Source organism: Ornithorhynchus anatinus, chromosome 19 (assembly GCF_004115215.2).
Source record: "Ornithorhynchus anatinus isolate Pmale09 chromosome 19, mOrnAna1.pri.v4, whole genome shotgun sequence".
Taxonomy (NCBI): domain Eukaryota; kingdom Metazoa; phylum Chordata; class Mammalia; order Monotremata; family Ornithorhynchidae; genus Ornithorhynchus; species Ornithorhynchus anatinus.
In genome coordinates this window covers 29,883,775-29,906,204 of record NC_041746.1, presented here as the reverse complement: position 1 = coordinate 29,906,204, position 22,430 = coordinate 29,883,775, and the positions used below count along the sequence as shown (strand labels likewise).

The 22,430-nt window shown below is 38.7% G+C and overlaps 1 protein-coding gene and 1 long non-coding RNA gene across 12 annotated transcripts in view; one reads left to right on the top strand and one right to left on the bottom strand.

Moving 5' to 3' along the window:
• EPHA7 (EPH receptor A7) overlaps positions 1-22,430 on the top strand; it is a 172,774-nt gene that overhangs the window by 138,465 nt on the left and 11,879 nt on the right. For 3 of the 11 annotated variants that reach the window (XM_029047299.2, XM_029047301.1, XM_029047295.1), the window contains 8 exons: positions 1,692-1,875; positions 7,115-7,223; positions 7,743-7,798; positions 11,629-11,754; positions 12,846-13,031; positions 14,040-14,101; positions 17,268-17,477; positions 18,206-18,358. In XM_029047299.2, coding sequence (XP_028903132.2) covers positions 1,692-1,875; positions 7,115-7,223; positions 7,743-7,798; positions 11,629-11,754; positions 12,846-13,031; positions 14,040-14,101; positions 17,268-17,477; positions 18,206-18,358 — 1,086 coding nt within the window. Of the gene's footprint in view, positions 1-1,691; positions 1,876-7,114; positions 7,224-7,742; positions 7,799-10,425; positions 10,751-11,628; positions 11,755-12,845; positions 13,032-14,039; positions 14,102-17,267; positions 17,478-18,205; positions 18,359-22,430 lie in introns of those variants that run through there. The other 8 variants (XM_039914775.1, XM_001506722.5, XM_029047297.1 and 5 more) reach the window with 8 other exon arrangements.
• On the bottom strand, positions 641-21,757 carry LOC114805679. The gene is made up of 4 exons (XR_003753707.2): positions 21,643-21,757; positions 10,187-10,245; positions 7,032-7,269; positions 641-891 (listed from the first exon to the last, which is right to left on the bottom strand). It is a non-coding gene; the product is annotated as an uncharacterized LOC114805679 (long non-coding RNA).

Below are 22,430 nucleotides of genomic sequence, written 5' to 3'. Positions count from 1 at the left end.
GGTAATAATAGAATTAACTTTTGGGTTTAGTTAGGTACATGATTTAGTAAATTTAAGGATCATATGAAATTGTAAATTGTAATTGTTCATCATTTTGGAGATGAATCGTTAGTTTTCTTTTCAATGCTATTTTAGAAATAGGTGGTAGATTTGCAATCTGGATTGAGTCCTGTAATTTAACTGGTTTAACCTATATTTTCATGGCACTTTTTCACTGTTTTCTTTTGCCTAGAGTCAAAAATTTGAATGTGTATATTTTTATTTTCCAAAAGCACTCACAAGTCAGTGATTTGATTTTATAGTCACAAGTTAAACAGTAGCATGATTCCCATTTTCAGATGAGGAAATTAAAGCATAAAGAGTTGCCCAAGGTCTCGTGGCAGGCCACTGTCAAATCTAAGGCCAGAAACCAGGTCTCCTTACTCCCAGACCTGTGTTCTTTCTACTCGACTACACTTTGAAGATTGCCTCCTTCTCCTCCCCTGCCCCTTTCAGATCAATTATATGAAAGATGCTATTATTCATTACAATTTGATCAGTGAAGGATATTTTAGAATCAGCCCTAGAAATTATATTCATCACGTTATGCTTCAGAACGAAGCAGGATCTCTGCTCTGAAGTAGTAGAATTCAAGGTGGATTTTATGCACGTTTCATATTTCTTAAAAGACAGAAATCAATTGCAATTTGCAAAAAGTAATTACCGTCCCATCCAGTTCTGCCATCAAATACCACAGATGTCCTACACATGTACTCCAGGCCAACAGATCTGGGTCTTTGAATAAGCTCTTTTGGTTTCACAGGTAGCCGCAAGTGTATTTGTTACATAGACCCATCTGGCAGCACCCTTCCGACAGCACCCTTTCTTTGCTTGGACCAAAGCAACTCTTTCCTGCCAGTGAAGAAAGGAGAAATATTTACACAATTGTTGACACATCCGCTCAAAGTGGAGTGGCCAAGCCATGAAGGAGAATTACCACAGAGTTAAAAATAAACCTTTTACTACATATGCCATTTTCTACTTCAGCCTGAAGGCTCCTTTGTAATATTTCCTCTCTGTAAATGAAGCAGGACTAGAGCTCTCTGAATATAATTATAATCTGTTTTACGCTTGAAACTGTACTTTTTAAGCGTTGCTAAAACTCATTTCCCATTTTTCAAGATAAGATATTTTCAGAGCTTTATCCAACTCATCCATGAAAATTGGGTTTAAAAATTGATTGACAAAAAAGTAAATAAGGTTTAAAACAGAAAACTACCCACTTTCTAATCAGTAAATAACTTTTTATGCTGCTATTTTAAAGCAATAAACATATCCTCTAAGAACTATACTACAGAACAAACAATGAGGAGGATTTGAGTTACTTCTCACTGTTTAGCTAATAGGAAATGTGAGTCTATTTATGGCTAAATCATTCCTTTATCCAACCCGGAGGAAAAAAAAATCATCAAAGAGATGGCCTCATAATTGTTGTAAAGGCAGTCATTTTCTCTTTGTAATTTTATGACCAAAAGCATGTGCTTCCCATTTACATTTTATATCATCTTAAGAACACCTCAATATAATGCTCCACAGGGTCCCATGGAGTCTTTATGAGAGCAGCACGGAAAATTGAAATAAATGGCTGCAATTGCTGACAAATTGTTCAGTTGCCACAATAATGAAATCTGCCCTGTAAATATTGTTTCTAGGATCAAAGGGAACGGACCTACTCAACAGTTAAAACCAAATCCACTTCCGTCTCCATTAATAATCTGAAACCAGGAACAGTGTATGTGTTCCAGATCCGGGCTTTCACTGCTGCCGGTTATGGAAATTACAGTCCCAGACTTGATGTTGCTACACTAGAGGAAGCTACAGGTAAAATGTTTGAAGGTAATTACCACCTATGGTTCGGATTCTCACCCTCTGTAACTCTGTGGTATGATTTCCAAAGAATTATGTGAGGTGAGGATCTGGATCAACTAGTATTTACAGATACTTTAGTTTGCTAGCTATCTCTGCTCATTACAGGTATCAGAAGAATTGAAAAGGTTGTACATCTTGGTATTTTATGCATCTGTGATAATGCTTAGTTTTGATGGAAGGCAAGTTATTTTAACTTTATCAAGCAGTCTTACATGGTAGTACTAGAAAACTGTGGAGTAAGTTTAAAGTGCCATAGTCAAACTGATCTCCAAATTTGCCTTATCCAGGAAATAAAAGGATTATCTAGCCTAAAGATTATCTGAGTATCAAAACAAAATCAAGTGAAGAGCAGAATAATTGATTCATTTATTTAGTGGAATTTCCATGAATATATTATCATATATGCGATCTTGTTTTTACTTGTTTCTTAATCCACAAAGCACCTTTCTTCTGATGGGCTTATAGCACTATATGAGAACTTCGAATTTACAAGTCATAATATGCGTCCTTCATAGATTAACCTATGGCCCAAAAGCATATGAAAGAAAGCAAAGCATCAGGACATGACAGGTTTAGTAAGCCAACCTTCCTCTTTGTTTGTGGCTGGACTCTGAGGTTCATAAAACTGGGTAGATGATCATGTGTATGTGCATATATGTGATGAGGAGAATCCATGAGGTTTCCAAATGCTGTAGAGTAGATTTTATTAATATATCTGCCCAGCTGATGTGAACTTCATAAGTACATTCAGGTCAAGCTCCTACAAACAACCTCCTGGAGATGTCATTTAAATTTTTAGAAGTCTCATTTATAAAAAAAGTTTCTACAAACAACTTTTTTGGGGTATTTCAGGTTGTTGTGCTCCAACAACAGGACATTTCAATTGAGGTGTAAGTCTAAATTATTCAGATAATTTTTTAGTTACGACAGTCACAGTGTCTCTCTGTGTCTATCTCTCTTCCTCCTTTCTGTCCCACTCTTTTTATTTTGTCTCTCTCAATTTTCTCAATATACATTTCTTTTGCTCTCTGTCTTCCAATGGCATGACCTGGCAGCCTTATAATTATTGGGTTATTAGGTTCTTTAAAAATATTAATAAATCATCGTTCTATTTTCTATTCATTTTTATCGTCTCAATCCCTCTGTGAAACTCTTGAGAGGATAATTTCATAAAATAAAAAAAATCCTTGACTAAGCTGTATTGTGATCATTGAACTAGTTTCTGTAATCATTTTAGCCTCTTCTAAGTTACATATTCTCTTAGCTCCAAATTATTTTCCCCAAAATGAGTGTGTTCAGAGAGTTATTGATTTTTGTGTGTCTTTGAAAATATTAGATCACACAAATGATTTCTAATTTGAACTGTAATCTCGTCTCTATAGCTGAAAGACAAGTGTCACCCCAGTTGAAAAATGACTTTGTAAGTGTTCTGTAACTCACAGAGGTTAGAATCCAGTCCAGAATAACAGAGTGCAACATTGCAGTTCCTAAATATTTAAAACTCCACTTGGGCAGTAGAACATCCCATCACATTAATTTCCCTTTTGCAGAGAGCACTATTATGCTGAAGATTAAGGATGCACTTGAATCATTGGGGATCACTTGTTTGGTTTTTTTTTGATCTGATGCTAGATGTGACAGTGTGCGAGAGTGCCATCGTCACATCTTTATTATCTTGGATCTGATTTCAAATTCCGTATCTCAGAATAGATACAATGGTAGTCTCACAATTCTTGAAATATTCTGAAATAGCAGGAACTCTGATCTCTGGGGAAAATCCAATGATTTTCTACATTTAAAAATCAACCTCGTCTATAGTGCAGATTTTTCTTTTTGGTTCAGTTATTTTCTCCTAGCTTTTGCTCAGGCGGAAGTGTGTGTGTCATTAATGTCTCCACTATTAAACCTCTGACCAAGTGCTTCATTCATTTTGTCTACAGCATTCTTTGTTCAGGATGACCAATCAGCAATGGTCTTCTTAGCTCTATTTCATTAGGCAGTAGACGAACTGAGATTCATATTTTAGTCTATTAGAAATACAAACAGTTTGATTGTATGATTCCCACAGAGCTAATCCAACCTGCCCAAAGTGTAATCTGGAATGGGTAATCATCCCTAACCTTTCTCTGATGTGATGAATTAGGCAAAACCATCCCGCTAATCTGAATTTGATATGATTGTTTTATTCCATCTCCTTTTCCCATCGAAGGAGGAGGGGAAATCGGTTCAGTAGAGTATATGCCGATAAACACCCCAGGATCCAATGTTAGGGTGGTAGTCTTGAGGAGGGTAGAGTAAACTGAAAGGTATATGCCTCCGCCCCTAACTTTTGTTATTTTGTCAAGTCATCTTTCCATCAAATCACTTGAAGAGGACCCCTTATTTGTCTAATTTAGTGCCACAGCAGCATCATAAAACACTGCAGCCCCTCCAACAGTTCCTATTCTCACCTCTTTAGTTTTTCCACAAGGAGATAATTTGAATCTTATTAAAACATTGATTGAGGTGTGAACAGTTAATAATGATTGCTCAGTGTATGAGGAGCTGCATGGCTGAGTGAACAGGCTTCCGAGTCGGAGGACCCGGGACTAATCTCAGCTCTGCCAGTTACCTGCTGTGTGAAGTGGGCAAGTCACTTCACTTCACTTTGCCTCAGTTTCCCCATCTGCAAAATGAGGTTCAGCATTTCCTGTTTTTCCTCCTCCTAAGATTGTGAGCCCCGCATGGGACAGGGACTGTTTCTGACCTAATTAACCTGCATCTACCCCAATGTGTAGAAGAGTTCTTGACCTACAGTAAGCACTTTACAAATGTACTGATACTAATAATAATAACAATGTGTCAAGCACTATGCTAAACACTAAGGTAAATACAAGACAGGTCAGACTCTGTCCCTACCCTGTATGAAGCTCTCAGTGTAAAAGTAGAAAAAGCGGATATTTTATCCTCTTTTCAAAGATGAGGAAACTGAGACCCAGAGAGGTTAAATGACTTGCCATAGATCACAAAGCAGACCAGTAGCAGAACTAGGATTAGACCCAGTTATCTAGTAAATTAAACACCCTGCTAACTAGTTAATCCCATGGTCTTTCCACTAAAACCATTAAAACATAGCCTCAATTTTGAAATTATACCATACAAGATTATTATATTTTGAATGTTGGTTGAAACCTGGGTATTACAAGGAGTGCCAATAAATGAGAATTTTGCTGGAGAGAGGAAACATAAGCACACTTCTAATGCATGACTGTATGATTATCTCCAGATTGAACTGAACACCCTAGAGCAGGAATTTGCTTTCCATTTTACAAACCCACAATGCATTAAGGCTTCACCAACTAAGCAGGTCTCAGGGCTGTGAACATTGGCCAGGAAAACTCTGATGGAAATCATTCTTTTTGCAGGGAGTTTGTCCTAGCTTGTCAGTCATGTAACCTCTGACCCAGCTCAGAGACAGAACCATGATATGAAAGCTGCCTTTTTTGTGTAAGAGGCATCTCTTGGCTCTTCTACCCAGAAAACAAATTTGGCATTTAGGTGTCTATTTCTGATCTTCTAGTCTGGACAAAAATGATAGATGCCTCAAATGTCAATAATTAACTCCAGGTCTCAGAATAAATGAGGAATCATTGTTGAAGTGCTTTTAGAGGAAAGTATATGGTATTTGATTACAGTGGTTAATATGTTTATACATGATTTGGGAATCCCTTAAACCACAAACTTCCTCAATTTCAAGAAAACACAAATTTATGACTGATTTTCTAGAGAGGCTGCATATATGGGAAGATTTTTCTATTATTATTAAATAACATTATCATTGATTATTATCATTAATATACAAATACTATAAGTACAATTAATCATTATTAATGATATAATATTTTGAGTGCTTCCTATGTGCTAGGCTCTGTCATTCGCACAGGTATAAATCTAATGATCAGATTGACAGGCTGTGCCCCACAAGAAGCTCCCAGTCTAAGAGGGAAGGTGAACAAGTACGTGCTTGTTCCATTCAAAAAATTTGAAGCGCAAGGGAAGCTTTTCCAAGCATGTCAGGACATAGGAAAGCTCAGAGAGACGTAAATTCCAGTTTACCATTTACCTCAGGTCGGAGTCTCGCTAGAGACTGTTTCTAAGGCTAATGGGATTTGGGAGCCCAAGTTGAGCTGTGAATTAGACCCGCGGGAAGCCACGTGATGTGTGGAAAAATAGCTCCAACCCACATGTGCATAAATCTTTCCATCCACACACAACCTCCCCACTCTCTCTCCACCCGTAATATCTGCAGAGAGGTGGAAAGTACCCTTGGAAGCAATCTCTGATTGGTTATTTCAGCGCTTAGACCATATAAACAAGGGCCATCGTTTGTGGGCTCTTTAGGGACTGAAGCAGCAGGTGCTAAGCAAGGATAGTGAGTAACACCTTCGGCTCAGAAGCTAGAGTTATTCTCACTCTTTCATCAGTTCCAGAGTGTATTCCCAAACCAAGAATAACTGACAGTAGACCATGGACAGGAAGGAGGATTTTAAGTTGCTCCCTTGGCAAAGCTTGGATGGATATGTGTGTAATGTGCTGCTTTCTCTAGGGATTTTCTCCCTTGTCTCTACACACAGTACAAAGTAGTTTCCACTTTACCTGCTGCTTCACCTACCCCTCTGGGCCCAGAAGGCTGGTGGTTCCAGACATAGCTAATCTGTGTGATGACAGCTCTTGGAATTTTAAAGACATCTTGGCTTAAAAAAAGTGGCTGGTTTCTTTCCAAACCAGATTGTCAGTGGAACTGACCAAATGAAAATAAAGAGTTAACGATGACTGGAAAAGGCACCGTGAGATTTGTCTTAAGACTATCCCTGTGAGGTAGGGCTAAATAAGTGGGAGCACTATTTTGGCCCAGGTGACACAATGACATAGAGTTAGAGCTACATTTGTTCATCGATCACGCTTAACAAAGTATCCAGAAAATAAGAATTACTAGTCCACCACTTAGTCTATCTAAAATGGCTGTGTTATCATAAATTAACCCTTATCAACAATGAATAAAAGGTACTTTCCTTTAGACTAGCTCTTTTCCAGAGTAAATACATGTAAGAAGTTCCAAATTGAGGAAGTAAACAGATTATCACCTTGTACTCCTTTAGAGTTGATTTAACCTTTCTAGTGCCTTCATCGCATGCTGAGTTGTTCTGTGGGTCTTCTCTGTTTGCAGCCACTGCAGTCTCCAGTGAACAGAACCCTGTCATTATCATAGCTGTGGTTGCTGTGGCCGGAACAATCATACTGGTCTTCATGGTTTTTGGCTTCATCATTGGCAGAAGGTACAGTACACAATTGCGCACATGTCCTGTTCATATATTAGGTACCCTTCACGGTTCAAACAGTAATAAGAAAAAACAAACTCGATTATTAAATGAAAATCAAAACTTTCAGGTCCTGATAAACCTATCTGGATTATGCAATAGAGGATGATAAACTAGTGTATGTTTCTGAGATACCGTAGATTGGTTTTTTTTCCCTACTTTACAAGTGGTAGATGGCAGGAGTTGCTTGGTGGGTATGGTATGAAAGAAACCATTCAAAGCTGCCACTGATTATTTCCTTCTTTTCAGGGCATCACAGAGAGATTTTAGAGAGAAATATGTTTTCAGTTTATTCTCTGGCGTTCTAATTCCCCATTATTAGATAAGATAAAGATTGCTGGCTGGAAATGTTCTGTATTCTATTCAAAGCTCTAAGGAGCCAGCTGTTGCATAGATAAGACTTTTGCTACTGGAAATTCAAATATAGAAAGTTAAATAAATCAGTGACTTGGATTACAACTGCTTTCTCTTTTTCAGGCATTGTGGCTATAGCAAAGCAGACCAAGAAGGAGACGAAGAACTTTACTTTCATTGTAAGTGTTTAGCTTCTTTCCCTAGATTTCTTAAACCAATTATTATAAGTGTTTGAGGAGGAGGGGATAGTCAAAAACTGTGTTTCTAAAGCCACTTAAAGTCATTTTGTTAAAAACACTGAAAACGAGGAACTCGAAAACTACTTGAGTGGATTCTAGAGTTGGAAATGAAAAAAAACACTTCCATATTATTTAAAACCTAAATACTAGATGTATTATTTTTTTCGTATCAGAGACGGTCTGTACACATGTAGGATGCAAATTTCAGGTTTTGCATATCATTTTCCTTGTCTGCTTGCTAAATAATCAGCCATATACTCCAGAAGGTTCCCTTGGGGATGCAACGTTTGAAGGTTAAACGGACCAGTAGCCAAGCTGCTACGTCAGGCAAGCTACTTGCTATGAATGCTACATCACAAAAGCAGTTAAGTTGGACGGTAGCATTTATTGAGTGCCTACTGAGGGCTGCACACTATGATAAGCACTCGGAAGAGTACAACAGGAAGGTGCATCCATTTCCTGCCATTAAGGAACTTCCAAGTCGAGATCTGTCCTCCATTACTGTTCTTTTACTTATGCATATGTGGTCTTTAAGTAATGATTATAATGCATTTATTAAGTACTTACTATATGTCGTGCTGACAAGATAGATTGGACACAGTCTTGCACAAGGCTTTCAGTTTAAAAGGGAGGGAGAACAGGTATTTAATCTCCATTTGAGAGATGAGGAAACTGAGGCCCAGAGCAGTAAGTCACTTGTCCAAAGTCCCACTGCAGGCAAGTGGCAAAACTAGCCTGGAATCCTTGTCTCCTGATGCCTCCCAGTGTAATCTGTATGTTTCGTGGAATATAACCAGTTTTAAGAACTTGCATTTAAAGCATGAGTTTGATACTCTACTGTTTGGCAAAGTGGGTAAATTCTTCCAGTGGGAGAATTCTAGGAGCCAAGATGTGTGATAACTGCGGTATCGTATAAACATCTAACCTTGCATCCCTTCAAAACAGAGGGAGCATGGAAACACATCAAGTCATTCTCTCCAAATCTGGCAAAACCTCCTATTGTTAGCTTCTTCTGTGTGCTGTAAAGGAGCACTTGTAAGGACTGAAGGAGGCTTGTGCCCATTCCATTTAAGTCTCAGGCCATATCTGCCATTCATGTTGCTAGGTAGAAGGTAGAGGACTTTATCAGAAACTTGGCATCCTCAGCAAAATGGAGTTATAAATTAGGAACACTATCCATTCATATCAATTTATACAGGCAAAATATAGGCCTGACAAGCATATTGCACCATCCGTTTCAGAAGGCTAGTATCCACTCATCTTTTATCACTTTCATAGCAGCAGCAACAACAGCGGTTCATTCTATTATCCAGTCACTATCAGGTTTCACTCACTGCATCTTTTCTGACGCTACTGCAGTTAGGTAAATCTCCCAGAAATATTCCTCTCCTCTCCTACGTTTTGGTTTGTAAATACACTTACAAAGAGTAGCTATCAGTCTTTTACCCCGAGTTGCCATGTAACACATACAAAGAGGCATAGAAAACAAAACCAGAGAATTCAGTAGCCAAAGACCTCTCTATAAATTCCGTAATGAATTGAAAGATGTTTGCAGCGGGATCCAGGTAGGCAAAATGAATGTGCTTTAATCTTTATATACAAGCCAAAGTATCAGAGGTGTATTTCTTGGGAAATGCAGATGGTTTTTTAAAATAAATTACTGGTACTTTCTGGCCAAAGGATTCGAAAATAGATAATGTAATTGTTTATAACTTGCTGTAAAAAAAAATCCAGGTACCCTTAATCTAAAGTCAGAAAAAAGTCATAAAAGCAGTTTAACCTAAACTATATTACTGGTACTGGCATGGAGTATGGTAATTTGAGCTTTTAGTCAGGATGCGCTCCAAGATCTTTTTGATGGAAAAGTTTGGCCTTTAATATGATGTGTTAAACATATTCAGAGTGGGGTGAACTATAACACTACAGTGACAATCCGGTATCCCTCTATTTCTGAAGAATCCAGGCCATTTTTTCTCTGGGCTAAGATACGAAAACAATTTCTCCCAGAAAATTGAAAAGCTCCCATTTTAACTAACTTTTAGAACCTGGTATTTCATAGAATGTCCCATCTTTATCCCAAATTCTCTCAGCTCACCATGGCCCCAAATGCTGCATTTAGAGGTAAAAAGCACTACGGAGGAGTTTAGTGAAGCAGATCAATTTACATTTTGTTTCCTCCTATCCTTTTTCTATCACGTTGCCTTCGAATCCCAGCCAGCCCCTTGTTTCATGATGGTACGCCAAAATAGCTTTTGGCCTGTCAAAATGTTTTATGACAGCTTGAATAAAGAACCATGAGAGAGACCCATTTGAAGTATACATGGTTACCTCCGATCCAGACCCCTTATCACAACCACGAGAGAATGGCTCATTCTCCATCTGCCTGCCTGAAAAAACAATATAGGAGGTTAACCTATTGTTTTCTTCCCTCTCTTTTTTTTCCTCTTTCTCTCCCTCTTTCTCTCTCTCTTTGTCTCTCTCTTTCCTTTCTTCCTTTCTTCTCCTCCCTCTCATGCTCTCTCTTTCCTTCCTCCCTCCCTCTCTTTCCTTCTTGTTTTTTTGTTCAGGTTTAGTGACAAATGAGCATCTCTCCGTTCTATAAGCTGCAGTAGGACAGCCGTTTTTAAATACACTAATCAAATTTGGATAAACTAAATATACAAGGAAAATCCTAGGTTTTGGGTGGGGCTCTTTCACACTTTCCCTTGTACTTTTTCTGCTTCATTTCTGTTGATTCTGAATGTTTACCTTCTTGAAAAAACTCAATGGTTATCTAATTTAAAAACATAAATACAACTGTTGCTCCCTGGGTGTAATAATTATAACGGTGTGTAATTCTTACTTGAAACATTTGAAGATTTCAATAAAAGACTGTTTGACAACTTTGTTAAATCATAGAGATTTTGTTTAAGGTGGGGTCCAATTTATGCATTTTATTAGCTGGCCAGTGCAACATTGTTATTTCGTATCTTCATCGCTAAGTGTATGGGTTATTTTGAGATGCATGATTGGCAATATGTTGGGTTTAATGGAACACACTTATTACCTAGATGCTCCTGGGTGCCATTTTAATTCTTTTAACTTCCTGAAGTCCTTTGGGTTTGTGGGTTGGCGGGTTGGGGACAATAGCCTATATTCTCATATTCCTTCAAAAGTGTTGAGGTCCATTCGGTCTGTGGCTTTATAGTCCCCAGACTTGCATTCCAGAATCCTTTCCTGGACTTTCTCCCTCATGGCCCAACCTTGAGCCCGAGTACTCCAAATCCTTGCCCATCCTACCACTTCTGTCTGTGCTGTGTAGACGTGGCCTGAGGTGGCCCTCAAGATGAGGCCCAAGCCGGATCTTTGGGATGGCCCTCTTCGCTCCTCAACCAACACTCATTGCCGCTGAGTTAATTGTCGGGTGAACATCTATACAGGTTTTCTTTCAAACAAACCAGAAGGATAACTAAAAGACCCAAAACGTTCCTCAGGTCTTGCTCAGAGCCAGGAGACCCAACCAATCACCTAATCTGGTAACCAGCGTGGTCGATGTCTGTGGTTTTGATCCAGAAAGGAAGTATCCCAGAGTAGTCTCTGCGTGGGGGCCAAAGCTCGCCACTAGAAACAGGCATACACGCCCTGCTCCAGCCTTGTAAAACTGCTTCGTGTCTGGTGATGTGGGATCCAGGTCAAGGTTCCAAGGAGCACTCTGCATAATGAAATTCCTGGGCTGACTGCACAATAAGTGCTTTGCTTCATCACAGTCATGCTTTCTTACATCATTACAGTTAAATTTCCAGGCACCAAAACCTACATTGACCCTGAAACCTATGAGGACCCAAATAGAGCTGTCCATCAATTCGCCAAGGAGCTAGACGCCTCTTGTATTAAAATTGAGCGTGTGATTGGCGCAGGTAAGGCTGCTGTGGCTTCTTTCTTCAGCTGTTCCATTTAGCCAAGATCGAAAGTCATACATCATAATGACAGGCGAATAATTATATCTCCAGTGTAGAACTTTTGCATTTACCGGAGCTGATAGATTCAATGAAGCTGCACTTTCCTATGAAATCCTTTTTTTTTTAATTTTTCATTTTTCTTTTACACCTAATGGTTGAGAAAGCTAAGGACTCTCTATTTCACAAAGAAAATAGGGCCAATGTGTTCATATCATTTTACCTAAAAGAATTGGATGGTAGTCATATAGAATACACTTTTCCTTTTCGTGCTTTGCAGTGTTCACGTTGGAAATTTTGTTCCACATCTTTGCATTCATAGGAAGTGTCAGATTCTTCAAGCTCAAGGCACCCAGATTTCTGTGGCAAGAGAGACAGTTCTTTAATTTGCCAAAAATACTTTTTTCTTCTTCTCTCAAATGACTAAATTTCAAGAAGAATTAGATGCTATAAGAATCAAGAAATCTGGCACACCTGTTCATATGACCAACAAGCCTGCTTTGTAACTGGAAAAAAAAAAGACTGTAGTGTAGAGAAAACAGTGGTAATGGAGAGTATGTGATTATGTCTTGAAAACACATTACAAGTTATGCAGCCTACTTTAAGTCCACAAGGATAGGATAACTGGATTCGGGATAAAAAGGTTTTCTTTATCCAATGTTTGTTTGAGATAAGAAAGTGTCATGAAGGTAATTAAATAGTTAATTTTGTGGACTCTGAGACTATACTAAAGTGTTCTTTGTCTCAAGGTTTTATCCATAATACATGTCTTTCATTTCACAAACAACCTCATTGTGTCTGAACTGTTTTAAATATATATATGTATAGTTTTATGTATATTTATCTATATATAGTAGCTGATCAGTCAGCTGAAGTGAAGTTTTCAGTATAACCTCTCAGTTTTACAGAACTGTTGAGTAGAAACAGCTTATTTTAAGTAAAATGTGTCTTTTCATATAAAATAGGTCACTGTACTAAATTTTCTTTGAAACACTGAACAGTACGCAGAATTCGTGCCAATCAAAATATACCTGCCTGCCTCTTTTATCCAGGAGAATTTGGAGAAGTATGCAGCGGTCGTCTGAAACTCCCAGGCAAGAGAGACGTGGCGGTAGCCATAAAAACGTTGAAAGTTGGCTACACAGAAAAACAAAGGCGGGACTTCCTGTGTGAAGCAAGCATCATGGGACAGTTTGACCACCCAAATGTTGTTCACTTAGAAGGAGTTGTTACCAGGGGTGAGGCCTTCAGAACTGTTTTGTGGCTTATGAACTTAATGATAGAAATCAATGAATCAGTGATACTTATTGAGTGCTTATTGTGTGCAGAACACTGTACTGAGCGCTTGGAGAGAACAAGGCTAAAGTAGGTTGACACAATCCCTGCTCTCAAGGAACTTGGGATAAAGTAGATGAGAAAGGCATTTAAATAAAGCACAGGTAGGAAGAAGCAACAAAATGTAAGTAGATAAGTGCTATCAGGATGAAAGTGGGGTTCTTAGAGGGTTAAAGTGCATAATTGATGCAGAAGGGGGGAAAAGAGGGTAAAAAGAGGAGAAATTAGCCAAGAAAGGGTTTCTGGCAAAGAGGTGATTTTTGTATGGGTTTGAAGATGGGGAAAGTGGTGATGTGTCGGTTATGAAGTGCGAAGGAGTGCCAGGCAGGAGGGGAGAGCATGAGCAAGGGGTTAAAGGTGAGAGAAATGTGATTGAGATATTGTAAACTTTCCGCACTCTATCCATACTCAGCTAACTCACCATTGCATAGGTTTATGCTTTCTTAAGATGATAATCTCCTGGTGTGTAACTAACTAAAATAATACCTCATTTAGGCAACAATGTGAGGGGAAAAAATTAAGAGACATGCCTGATTAAGAGATGAAGACATTTCATCTAAGTATTTTTTAAAAAACTCATTTAGCTACAAAGTCTACACAGAAAGATAAGATTTCTTTATGTCTTTTTATATTATCCAAAGTGTCACTTTGTCGGAGTCCTGTTCACACAGCAGGAGTCAGGAGAACACACTGACATTTTGATTTGTATGGTTTAATTTTGTGAATCATGACTGTGCTCTGCGCAGACATTTAAAGACTTATTAGAGCTCAGTAACAGTGCTGGAGGCATCGGGAACCACTCATAATCTCAGCCATTCAGCCCTTCAAAGACGCAATATGTATTTCATCCAAAAAAGGCACTGTTTGTGTAGGCTACATTTTCTCAAACAATTTTTTTGGTTTTTGTTCAGGGAAGCCAGTCATGATCGTAATAGAATACATGGAAAATGGAGCCCTAGATGCATTTCTTCGAGTGAGTACCTGGAAGACTTCTCAACTCTCCAAGTTGCTATGGCCTGCTACTGGTTTGACATAATAATAATGATGATAATAATAATAGTAATTGTGGTATTCGTTATGCACTTACTCTGTGGCAAACCGTCTACTGAACCCTGAGGTAGATGCAAGGTAATGAGAACCCACCTGGGGATCGATGTCTAACTAGGAAGGAGAACAGATATTGAATCTCCATTTTGCACATGAGGAACTGAAAGACAGAGAAGTGAAGTGACCTCCCCATGGTCACACAACAGGTCATTGAGAAAGCCGGAACTAATGATAATAATAATAATTGTGGTATCTATTAAGCACTTTCTGTATGCCAGGCCCTGGACTAAGCTCTGGGGTAGATTCAAGCAAATCCGGCCAGACACAGTCTCTGTCCCACGTGGGGCTCACAGTCTCAATACCCATTTTATAGATGAGGTAACTGAGGCAGAGAGAAGTGAAGTGATATACCCAGTGTCACCTAGCTGATAAGTGATGGAGCTGGGATTAGAACCCCTGATCTTCTGACTCCTAGGCTTTTGATGTATCAACTACACCATACTGCTTCTCCAGCTCCTCTGACTCCCTGGCCCATGTTTTTTCTACTAGGTCATACTGCTCAGTATCATAAAATAATGTCACAGTGGAAAACGGGAATGTCAGAAACCCTAACAGATCAAAAAATGGTCCAGTGTCATTAAAACGGGAGGCAGTGTTTTGGAGGAGCCGGAGGACCCCAAAGAAAACATTTTGAAGCATTTTAAGTGGTACAGTGTGGAGAAGCAATAGTGGTTTTGATTATTGCTCCCGATCTAAGTTAAGGACAAGAGGTACCTGAAGCTCTATATTACGAACATATGCTTCAGACTAGCATTTTATATTTTCAGTATGGTGGAAGTCATTGTAAAGGAATCTCTAAATGAAATACAGTAATAGGACTTCTGACAATGATGGAAAAACAATAATGTTGAGCAGCAAATGTATCATAAACTGCCATTGCTAGGCAGCATCTTTCATGATATTCTCATTTAGGGAGTAAAGTCAGGAATATAGAATGATTTCTGAATTCAGCATAGTGCTTTACACTTAGTAAATAATGGATCCTGAGATTTTTCAAAATAATGAATGAAGTGTTTATATAGTATGAACAATGAATTATAAATAAATTCTTATCATACACTTTTTATTCCCCTGAATAAATGCCACACAACATGATACCACATGGTAAAAACATCCTTGGATAGCATTAAAGATGACAAATCAGCAGACAATTGGTTTTATAGTCCACGTACGCATATAGCATTGGAATGTTTAAGCCTAGATGGTGGGGGGATTCAGTAAACTCACTTCGTAGATTTGAACCTCAGAGAGAAACCCTTCTCTAGCCTTTATCCCCGATTAGACCAGCTAACAAGAATATTAAGCAAATAATATTACAGGGAAGATTGGCTCAGAATGAATAGCATCAGCCTAACCTGCCTTTCTCCTTGTTATCTTTAAGCCTCGGCATCTTGCGATTCAGGACTGGAAGCTCTTTCTAAATGTCTGCTATGCTGCTTTGAGGGAGAAGGCAACCTCTGAGCCACATAGGTTAAAAAATCACCATGGGGGGCATCAGGCACCAAGACTGGAATAGCTCAAGCAGAGTGATAGGTTTGCAGCAGTTCATTTGCAACAAATTAGAGTTTCTCTTAAGAGGATGATCCCATCTGGCTGTTGAGAGCTATTAATTCCCTCACCTTTTGGTTTGGAAACCTTTGTCTTAATGAAATATAACATATATTTCATGTTCTTAAAAAGGTTACCTTGCCCTAAGATATGTTATCAAGAATAAAACCACAATATAGCCTAATACCTTTTTGAATGTTTGCTTCTGTGCCTAACCCTAGCAATGCCAGTATCTCTAGGCTCTGTCTTAGAGAAGAAACATTTGAAAATCAGACTCTACGTATTTATCAATCAGTGGTATTAACTGATTGCTTAATATGTGCAGAGCACTGACCTTAGCACTTGGAAGAGTACAGTACAATAGAGTTGGTAGACAAAATCCCTCCCTCAGAGAGTTTACAGTCTAGGGGATTAAAATTCCCTCTGGCTCTTCACAAGTGTGTAATACCAGGTCTCCACTGAGAGTAGCGTTGTCACTCATATGCAGAAATTCCCTGTGTTTAATCGTTCCCCTACAATTAATAGTATGTGTTACATACCTGTTACAAGCAGAATACAGTACTAGGCACTTGGAATGGTACAGTAAAGTGAGTAATAATAATACTTAGGAGTAGTTGTTACACTCTTACTGTGTGCCAAGCACTGTTCTAGGCTGCAGGGTAGATACAAGTTGATCAGGATGGACACAGTCCCTGTCCCACATGGGACTCACAATCTTAATCCCCAATTTATGGATGAAGTAACTGAGACACAGAGAAGGTAAGTGACTTTCCCAGGTTCACACAGAGAAATGAGATGGGCCAGGATTAGAACCCAGGTCCTTCTAATTCCGAGGCCCATGCTCTGTCCACTAAACCACACTGCTTGGCAGATGAATAATGTTGGTATTTGTTAAGTGCTTACTATGTGCCGAGCACTGTTCTAAGCGCTGGGGGAGATACAGGAGAATCAGGTGGTCCCACGTGAGGCTCACAGTCTTCATCCCCATTTTACAGATGAGGGAACCAAGGCCCAAAGAAGTGAAGTGACTTGCCCAAAGTCACACAGCTGACACGTGGCAGAGTCGGGATTCAAACCCATGACTTCCGAATCCCAAGCCTGGGCTCTTTCCACTGAGCCACGCTGCTTAGAGCACAAACTGCACAAGCTGCTTAGAGCACAAGCAGCACAAGCTGCTTAGAGCTGCTTAGAGTTGAGAGTTAAGGCCCCCGGAAGCTTACCTCTAGCAGGGTGCCAGAATGAGAGAGGTTTATGTTCTGTGCTGCTAGATGAGAACAGCAGATTTTAATTCTTGTGTTGAAATGCCAGTCCTCTCATCCTTTACCTTTCACTTGGATTTTGTTGGGTAGAAGTTGGAGTCTAGCCACGATCCCTGCCTGCAGGGAGTTTGCATACTGGTGCGGGAGTGATAGATACTAAATTAAGTTAATAAATTGAAGTTACAGAGATGTATTCATGAATCCTCAATCTTGTGGTCCTTTCAGAAACACGATGGACAGTTTACCGTCATTCAGCTTGTGGGCATGCTGAGAGGAATCGCCGCCGGAATGAGATATTTGGCCGATATGGGCTACGTTCACAGGGACCTAGCAGCTCGTAATATCCTGGTCAACAGCAACCTTGTTTGCAAAGTGTCCGATTTCGGCCTGTCCAGAGTGATTGAAGATGACCCAGAAGCTGTCTATACAACGACCGTAAGAAACAGTTATATGATGAGTTTCCTTTCTACTACTGAGCATTTGTTTGCTTTTTTCTATAAGGCTAAGGGCCTAAGATTCTACATGGATATTGAGCAATGAGAGAGATAAATCGATATACTGAATTTTAATACAGTCAGTTCCCCAATAATGTGGGAGCTACATTTTTGGAAACTGCAGGTTAAAAGAGGCTTGTATCATGGTACTCATAATTGATTGTGTATAGTTGTTTCTTCTGAAATCATGTCCATTAGGACAGATTAATGTTGTGGTAGTTTGTTCCCTAATTCCCCAACAATGCAATATCCAAGACATGTAAAGACAACATATGTTATGAGATAGAACTGACTACTTATTTACCCTTCTTTCATAGAAACTTGCTGCCTGCAGAAACAGGATGAAAAGGAGGAAGAAATACATACTAATAATCTTACCCAGAAACTCCCATTTGCACACCCACACAGAAATCCAGCTCTCTTGTCTTTCTAGTTGTAACTTTTCAGAAAACCTCTCACTTTTAAGGCAAACAAAAGTTGAAAATTGTACTTGTTTTTTCTTTTACTATTTACTGGGATTTTCAAAAATAATAGAAGTCTAATTCAGAATAGGTTTTAAATAAAGGCACTTTGTTTTAAATAGCTATTTTAGAGGCAGTGTGTAAACGTCTCATGTGTAGTGCATTATTTCAGTTTTTACTTGATGAAAATAATGATTTTCTTTTTAAGCAGGGTGGAAAAATTCCGGTCCGATGGACAGCACCTGAAGCCATCCAATATCGGAAATTTACGTCAGCTAGCGATGTGTGGAGTTATGGAATAGTTATGTGGGAAGTGATGTCATACGGAGAACGACCTTATTGGGATATGTCAAATCAAGATGTAGGTTAAATGAAAACATTGAGATGATAGAGGGATCTTTCTATCCACAGATAAAAATGCACATATTCTTTTCTACTTTGCATAGCTAGACAGAAATGCCTGGGTAAATTCATATAAGATGTATGATTGAATGGTGAATTATTTTTCTTGACTTAAAGAAGTCCACAAAAAGATGGCTATTCTGACTATGACTTTAGCCGGTGTTTGAGATCGGTTTCTTGCTCCCAAGTAGAGCTAGTACACTGCTGCGTATTTTGTGCATACTTAGAAACTACCAGTATGTGGTTGGTAATCTCGCAGGAACTAAAGCCTAGTAACTTTATTTGGTGTGATTGGAAACAAGACCTGAAAGACCGCAGTTGTCAGGAAGTACATTGGACTCAATCTCCTGTGCAGGGAGAGTGGGATATAAAGGTATCCCAAGGCTCTTGAGCTGCTTATCCCATTATAGACATCCCAGACTCCACGTGCCCATCCCTTTTCTATTTCTGACACTTTGTTGAAACAGGGCTGTGATTGGATTCCAGAATTTCCTAAGTCACAACCCCCTTGACAGAGTTACATTAGTGAATTAGATAAGCCTATGATCCATCTATCAAACATTTAAAATGGAAGTCTTTCGTTTTTTTAAACACTGTTCATTTTGTGTATGGACTTTTTTTTTATTTGGGGACCCTATAATTTTTTTTTATCACCATCACAGATATTTGTCTTAGCACCAAATGTCAGACTGAAACAAGTTGAGAGTTTCATGAATTCTGCTGCGTAGTGAACCATTTTCCTGTAATTCATTCCAAATGAAATTTGAACTCTGACCATAATATTTTTTATGAAACCCCAGGATTGCCTGGTCCCAAGTGGTTGCAACGTTATATGGTCTTGAGGAGCAGCAAATTCACAGAGCAGGATTGGTTCATTCTAATCTATACTTCACTTGAGCTTTGTAGAGTCGGGTTACTTCCAAATTCGCTTTCTTTCCCAAGCTAGAAATCTCCACACTCCCACTCTCCCAATTCCCTCCTTCCCTTTCCTTAATCAATCAGTGGTATTTATTTAGCACTTCCTTTGCGCAGAGCACTGTACTAAGCTCTTGGAGGAGTACAACATCCCAATGTCTGCATCTCTTTTCAGGGTTTTGCTTATGTTTGCCTAGTACTGGATAGAATAGGTAGAATGTCCCCCCAAAATAGGCTGTCCTACTCTCACAAATGTATTAAACAATTCTAATTAATGATAAAAGATGCCCGGTCTGTGTGCTAGGAATGGAAAATAAAGTAGAAGTTCAGGTGGATTTAAAATAATCTTAAGGAATATAGGCTGATATTGTTATTATTTTCATCTGATACTTTCCACTGTCATCAGTGAGAAATTATACAGACAAGTGTTTTCCTGAAGAGATAATACAGGAAAAGCCCAGGCTAGAAAAGTTAAATTTCCATCAGGTCAGTTTTTTTGGTGTTTTTGGATTGAATGATAGACATCATGTTTAAAAAAATAGAAGTTTCAATGGTGAATCAGTTTAGAAGAGTTGTCCTGTTTGACAGGTCTTGGTGTCAAAGATTTCATGGACTGTCAAAATGTGGGCAAACAATCCTTAGAGGCCAAAGAAGAGAGATATTTACATTCCCTAGACACTCAGTAGACTTTCATTTCTTTTGACACGTTCCTTCTGCACTAAATTCAAACCTAAGGGTTCTGACAGGGTATAAAAGGACTAAAAGCCAAGTTTACTTACCTTTAAAATGGAAATAATGAAAAGCTTTAAATTGTGGAAAAATCTATATTCTGCTCCTTGTTTTAAAAGTGTTTGAACATCCTATTTGTAATTATAGAAAGCAACTGATGTGCCTTTCTCTTAATAATGAAAAATTTTGACAAAATGCTTAATTTGTGGGTCTATTATAAAATTGCAATATGTTTGCTGAAAAAAATTAAAGCATCCTTCTGCTGAGAAATCCTACTTATTCCCTTTTTCTCTGGTTTGACTACAAGTTGAAAAATTGACTAAGGGAAGGATATCATAAGTCACAGTATAAAGGCTCCATAGATAATATCATTTAAGTTTCTTGTCATGGACCTTTAGTTTTGTCCAAATTTACCATATTAGGGTGCAGCAGGAAGGAAGGAAAAAAGGTGCCATGAATTGCAACATAAATATGACCAATTGTAACATTTCTCTATTGAAATGAGTTAATATCTTTGAACAGAGAAAAACTACATAGGTTCAACTTTAATAACAGTAGACTGTTCTGGTAATAATTATGGCATTTGTTAATTACTTACTATATTCGAAGCACTGTATTACATGCAGGATAGACCTGGATTTCACAATCTAAGGGAGATCAGGTAACTGAGCCCCATTGCATTTTGGAAACTAAGACCCAGAAAAGTTGAGAAAGATACCCAAGGTCACACAGGAGGCCAGTGGCAGAGCTGGAATTAGAACCTGAGTCTTCTGACTCTAAATCTCATTCTCTTTCCACTGGCCATGCTAAATTAATGTAAAATAAGGGTTCGATCATTGAATTGTTCAGCAACCCATCAATTATCTTTCTTTGAGTTTAGAAAATAGCCGCTTCTTGGCTAAATACTATTTTCAGCCTACGAGCTAGTTCACAACTCTGTTTCCATTTTTAGCCTGCTAGACATGTATCTGTAATTTGAAAGTTGAGATCTTACACTTAAACGTCGTAATAAATTTTAATTAATTTTGAAAATTGGCATTTTCCCCCTGCAGTGTATGCTCTAACGGAATGAAGACCTCTCTTGAGAAACTAGACTTTTATTAATAAAAAAAGTTCCTTTGACATTCTTATAAACACTATGTCATAAATGCTTATCTTGTACTGCACACTGGCCTAAGTGCTAGAAAAGAGATACAAGAAAATTATATCAGACTCAGTCTGATCAAGGTTCCTCTCTAGACTAAGCTCCTCCTCTGTAGTATTGTACTTTCCCAAGCGCATAGCGCAGTGCTCTGCATACAGAAAGTGCTCAGTAGATACCACTGATTAATAATCTCCTATTTTACTGATGAGAAAACTGAACCCTAGAGAGGTTAAGTGACTTTCCCAAGGTCTCATACAGTAGGTCAGTGATAGAACTGAGATTAGAATTCAGTTTTCCTTCCTCTGTCCCAGATTCCTTAAGTGTTTCTCCTCAGGTATTTTTTAAAGATAATGTCATTGCTATAGTCTCATCCTCTTACCTTGGGAACTCTCCAGAGAACAGAGCAAGCTATCAAGCTACCCATTAATGGTTTTCTAATTCCTTTGCTCACTTACTTTAATACTCAAAGGCCAAGGGTAGACAACTGAAGCAAAGTGGAGGATTGTGCAGTTGCCAAGTAGTTCAGGAAAAATGGGTGAAACCAAGACTATCTTTGATAACTACTCTGCCCTTTGGACAGTGCAGACGTAGGCCTGATTATTTATGACTTATCTCAGGGGTCGGGCCAGTTCCAAAGAACTTTAAGTATGTCACAGTTGTTTGACTGCCTCCCTGATTCATTATGCAAGTTTGGCCCATTGCTAGCTTGTTTTGTGTTAAAGGTAAATGCTTCCTTTGTTTTCGGTCAAGAACAATTGAGCAGTCCACTGCATCTCACTGTCTAGTTTCTACTAGGTTCTAAGTTGGACTCTAGAGGAGATATGTCAAGCCTACTCTTCCAGACTGCTTTACTAAGATACATTTCAGTATCAGGCGGTGATCACATATGCTCTGGAGAGATTTAAACCCCAGTGTTGCCGGTTTTCCTCTCTGAATGTGTCTCAGGGTAGTTATTTTTATTTCACCGTTTAGGCAACCCTTCCCTATTTCTTTAAGGCTTAACAATTCCCTGCCAACCATCTCCTCCAAAAAAAAAGAGTTGCTTTTATTTAGGTGTTTGTTTTACCTTTAGAAATGTTGTTTTACATCTCCCAGAGCTACTCAAATTGAAATCATCCTGGAGATTTAGATTTTTTACAGGAAGTGTAGTAGCATTCTCACTAAGCTTTTCCACTCCCTTTTTTCTTTTGAGAAAAACTACTGAAGAAAATATGCATACCTTTAATTCATTTGTACACTTCAC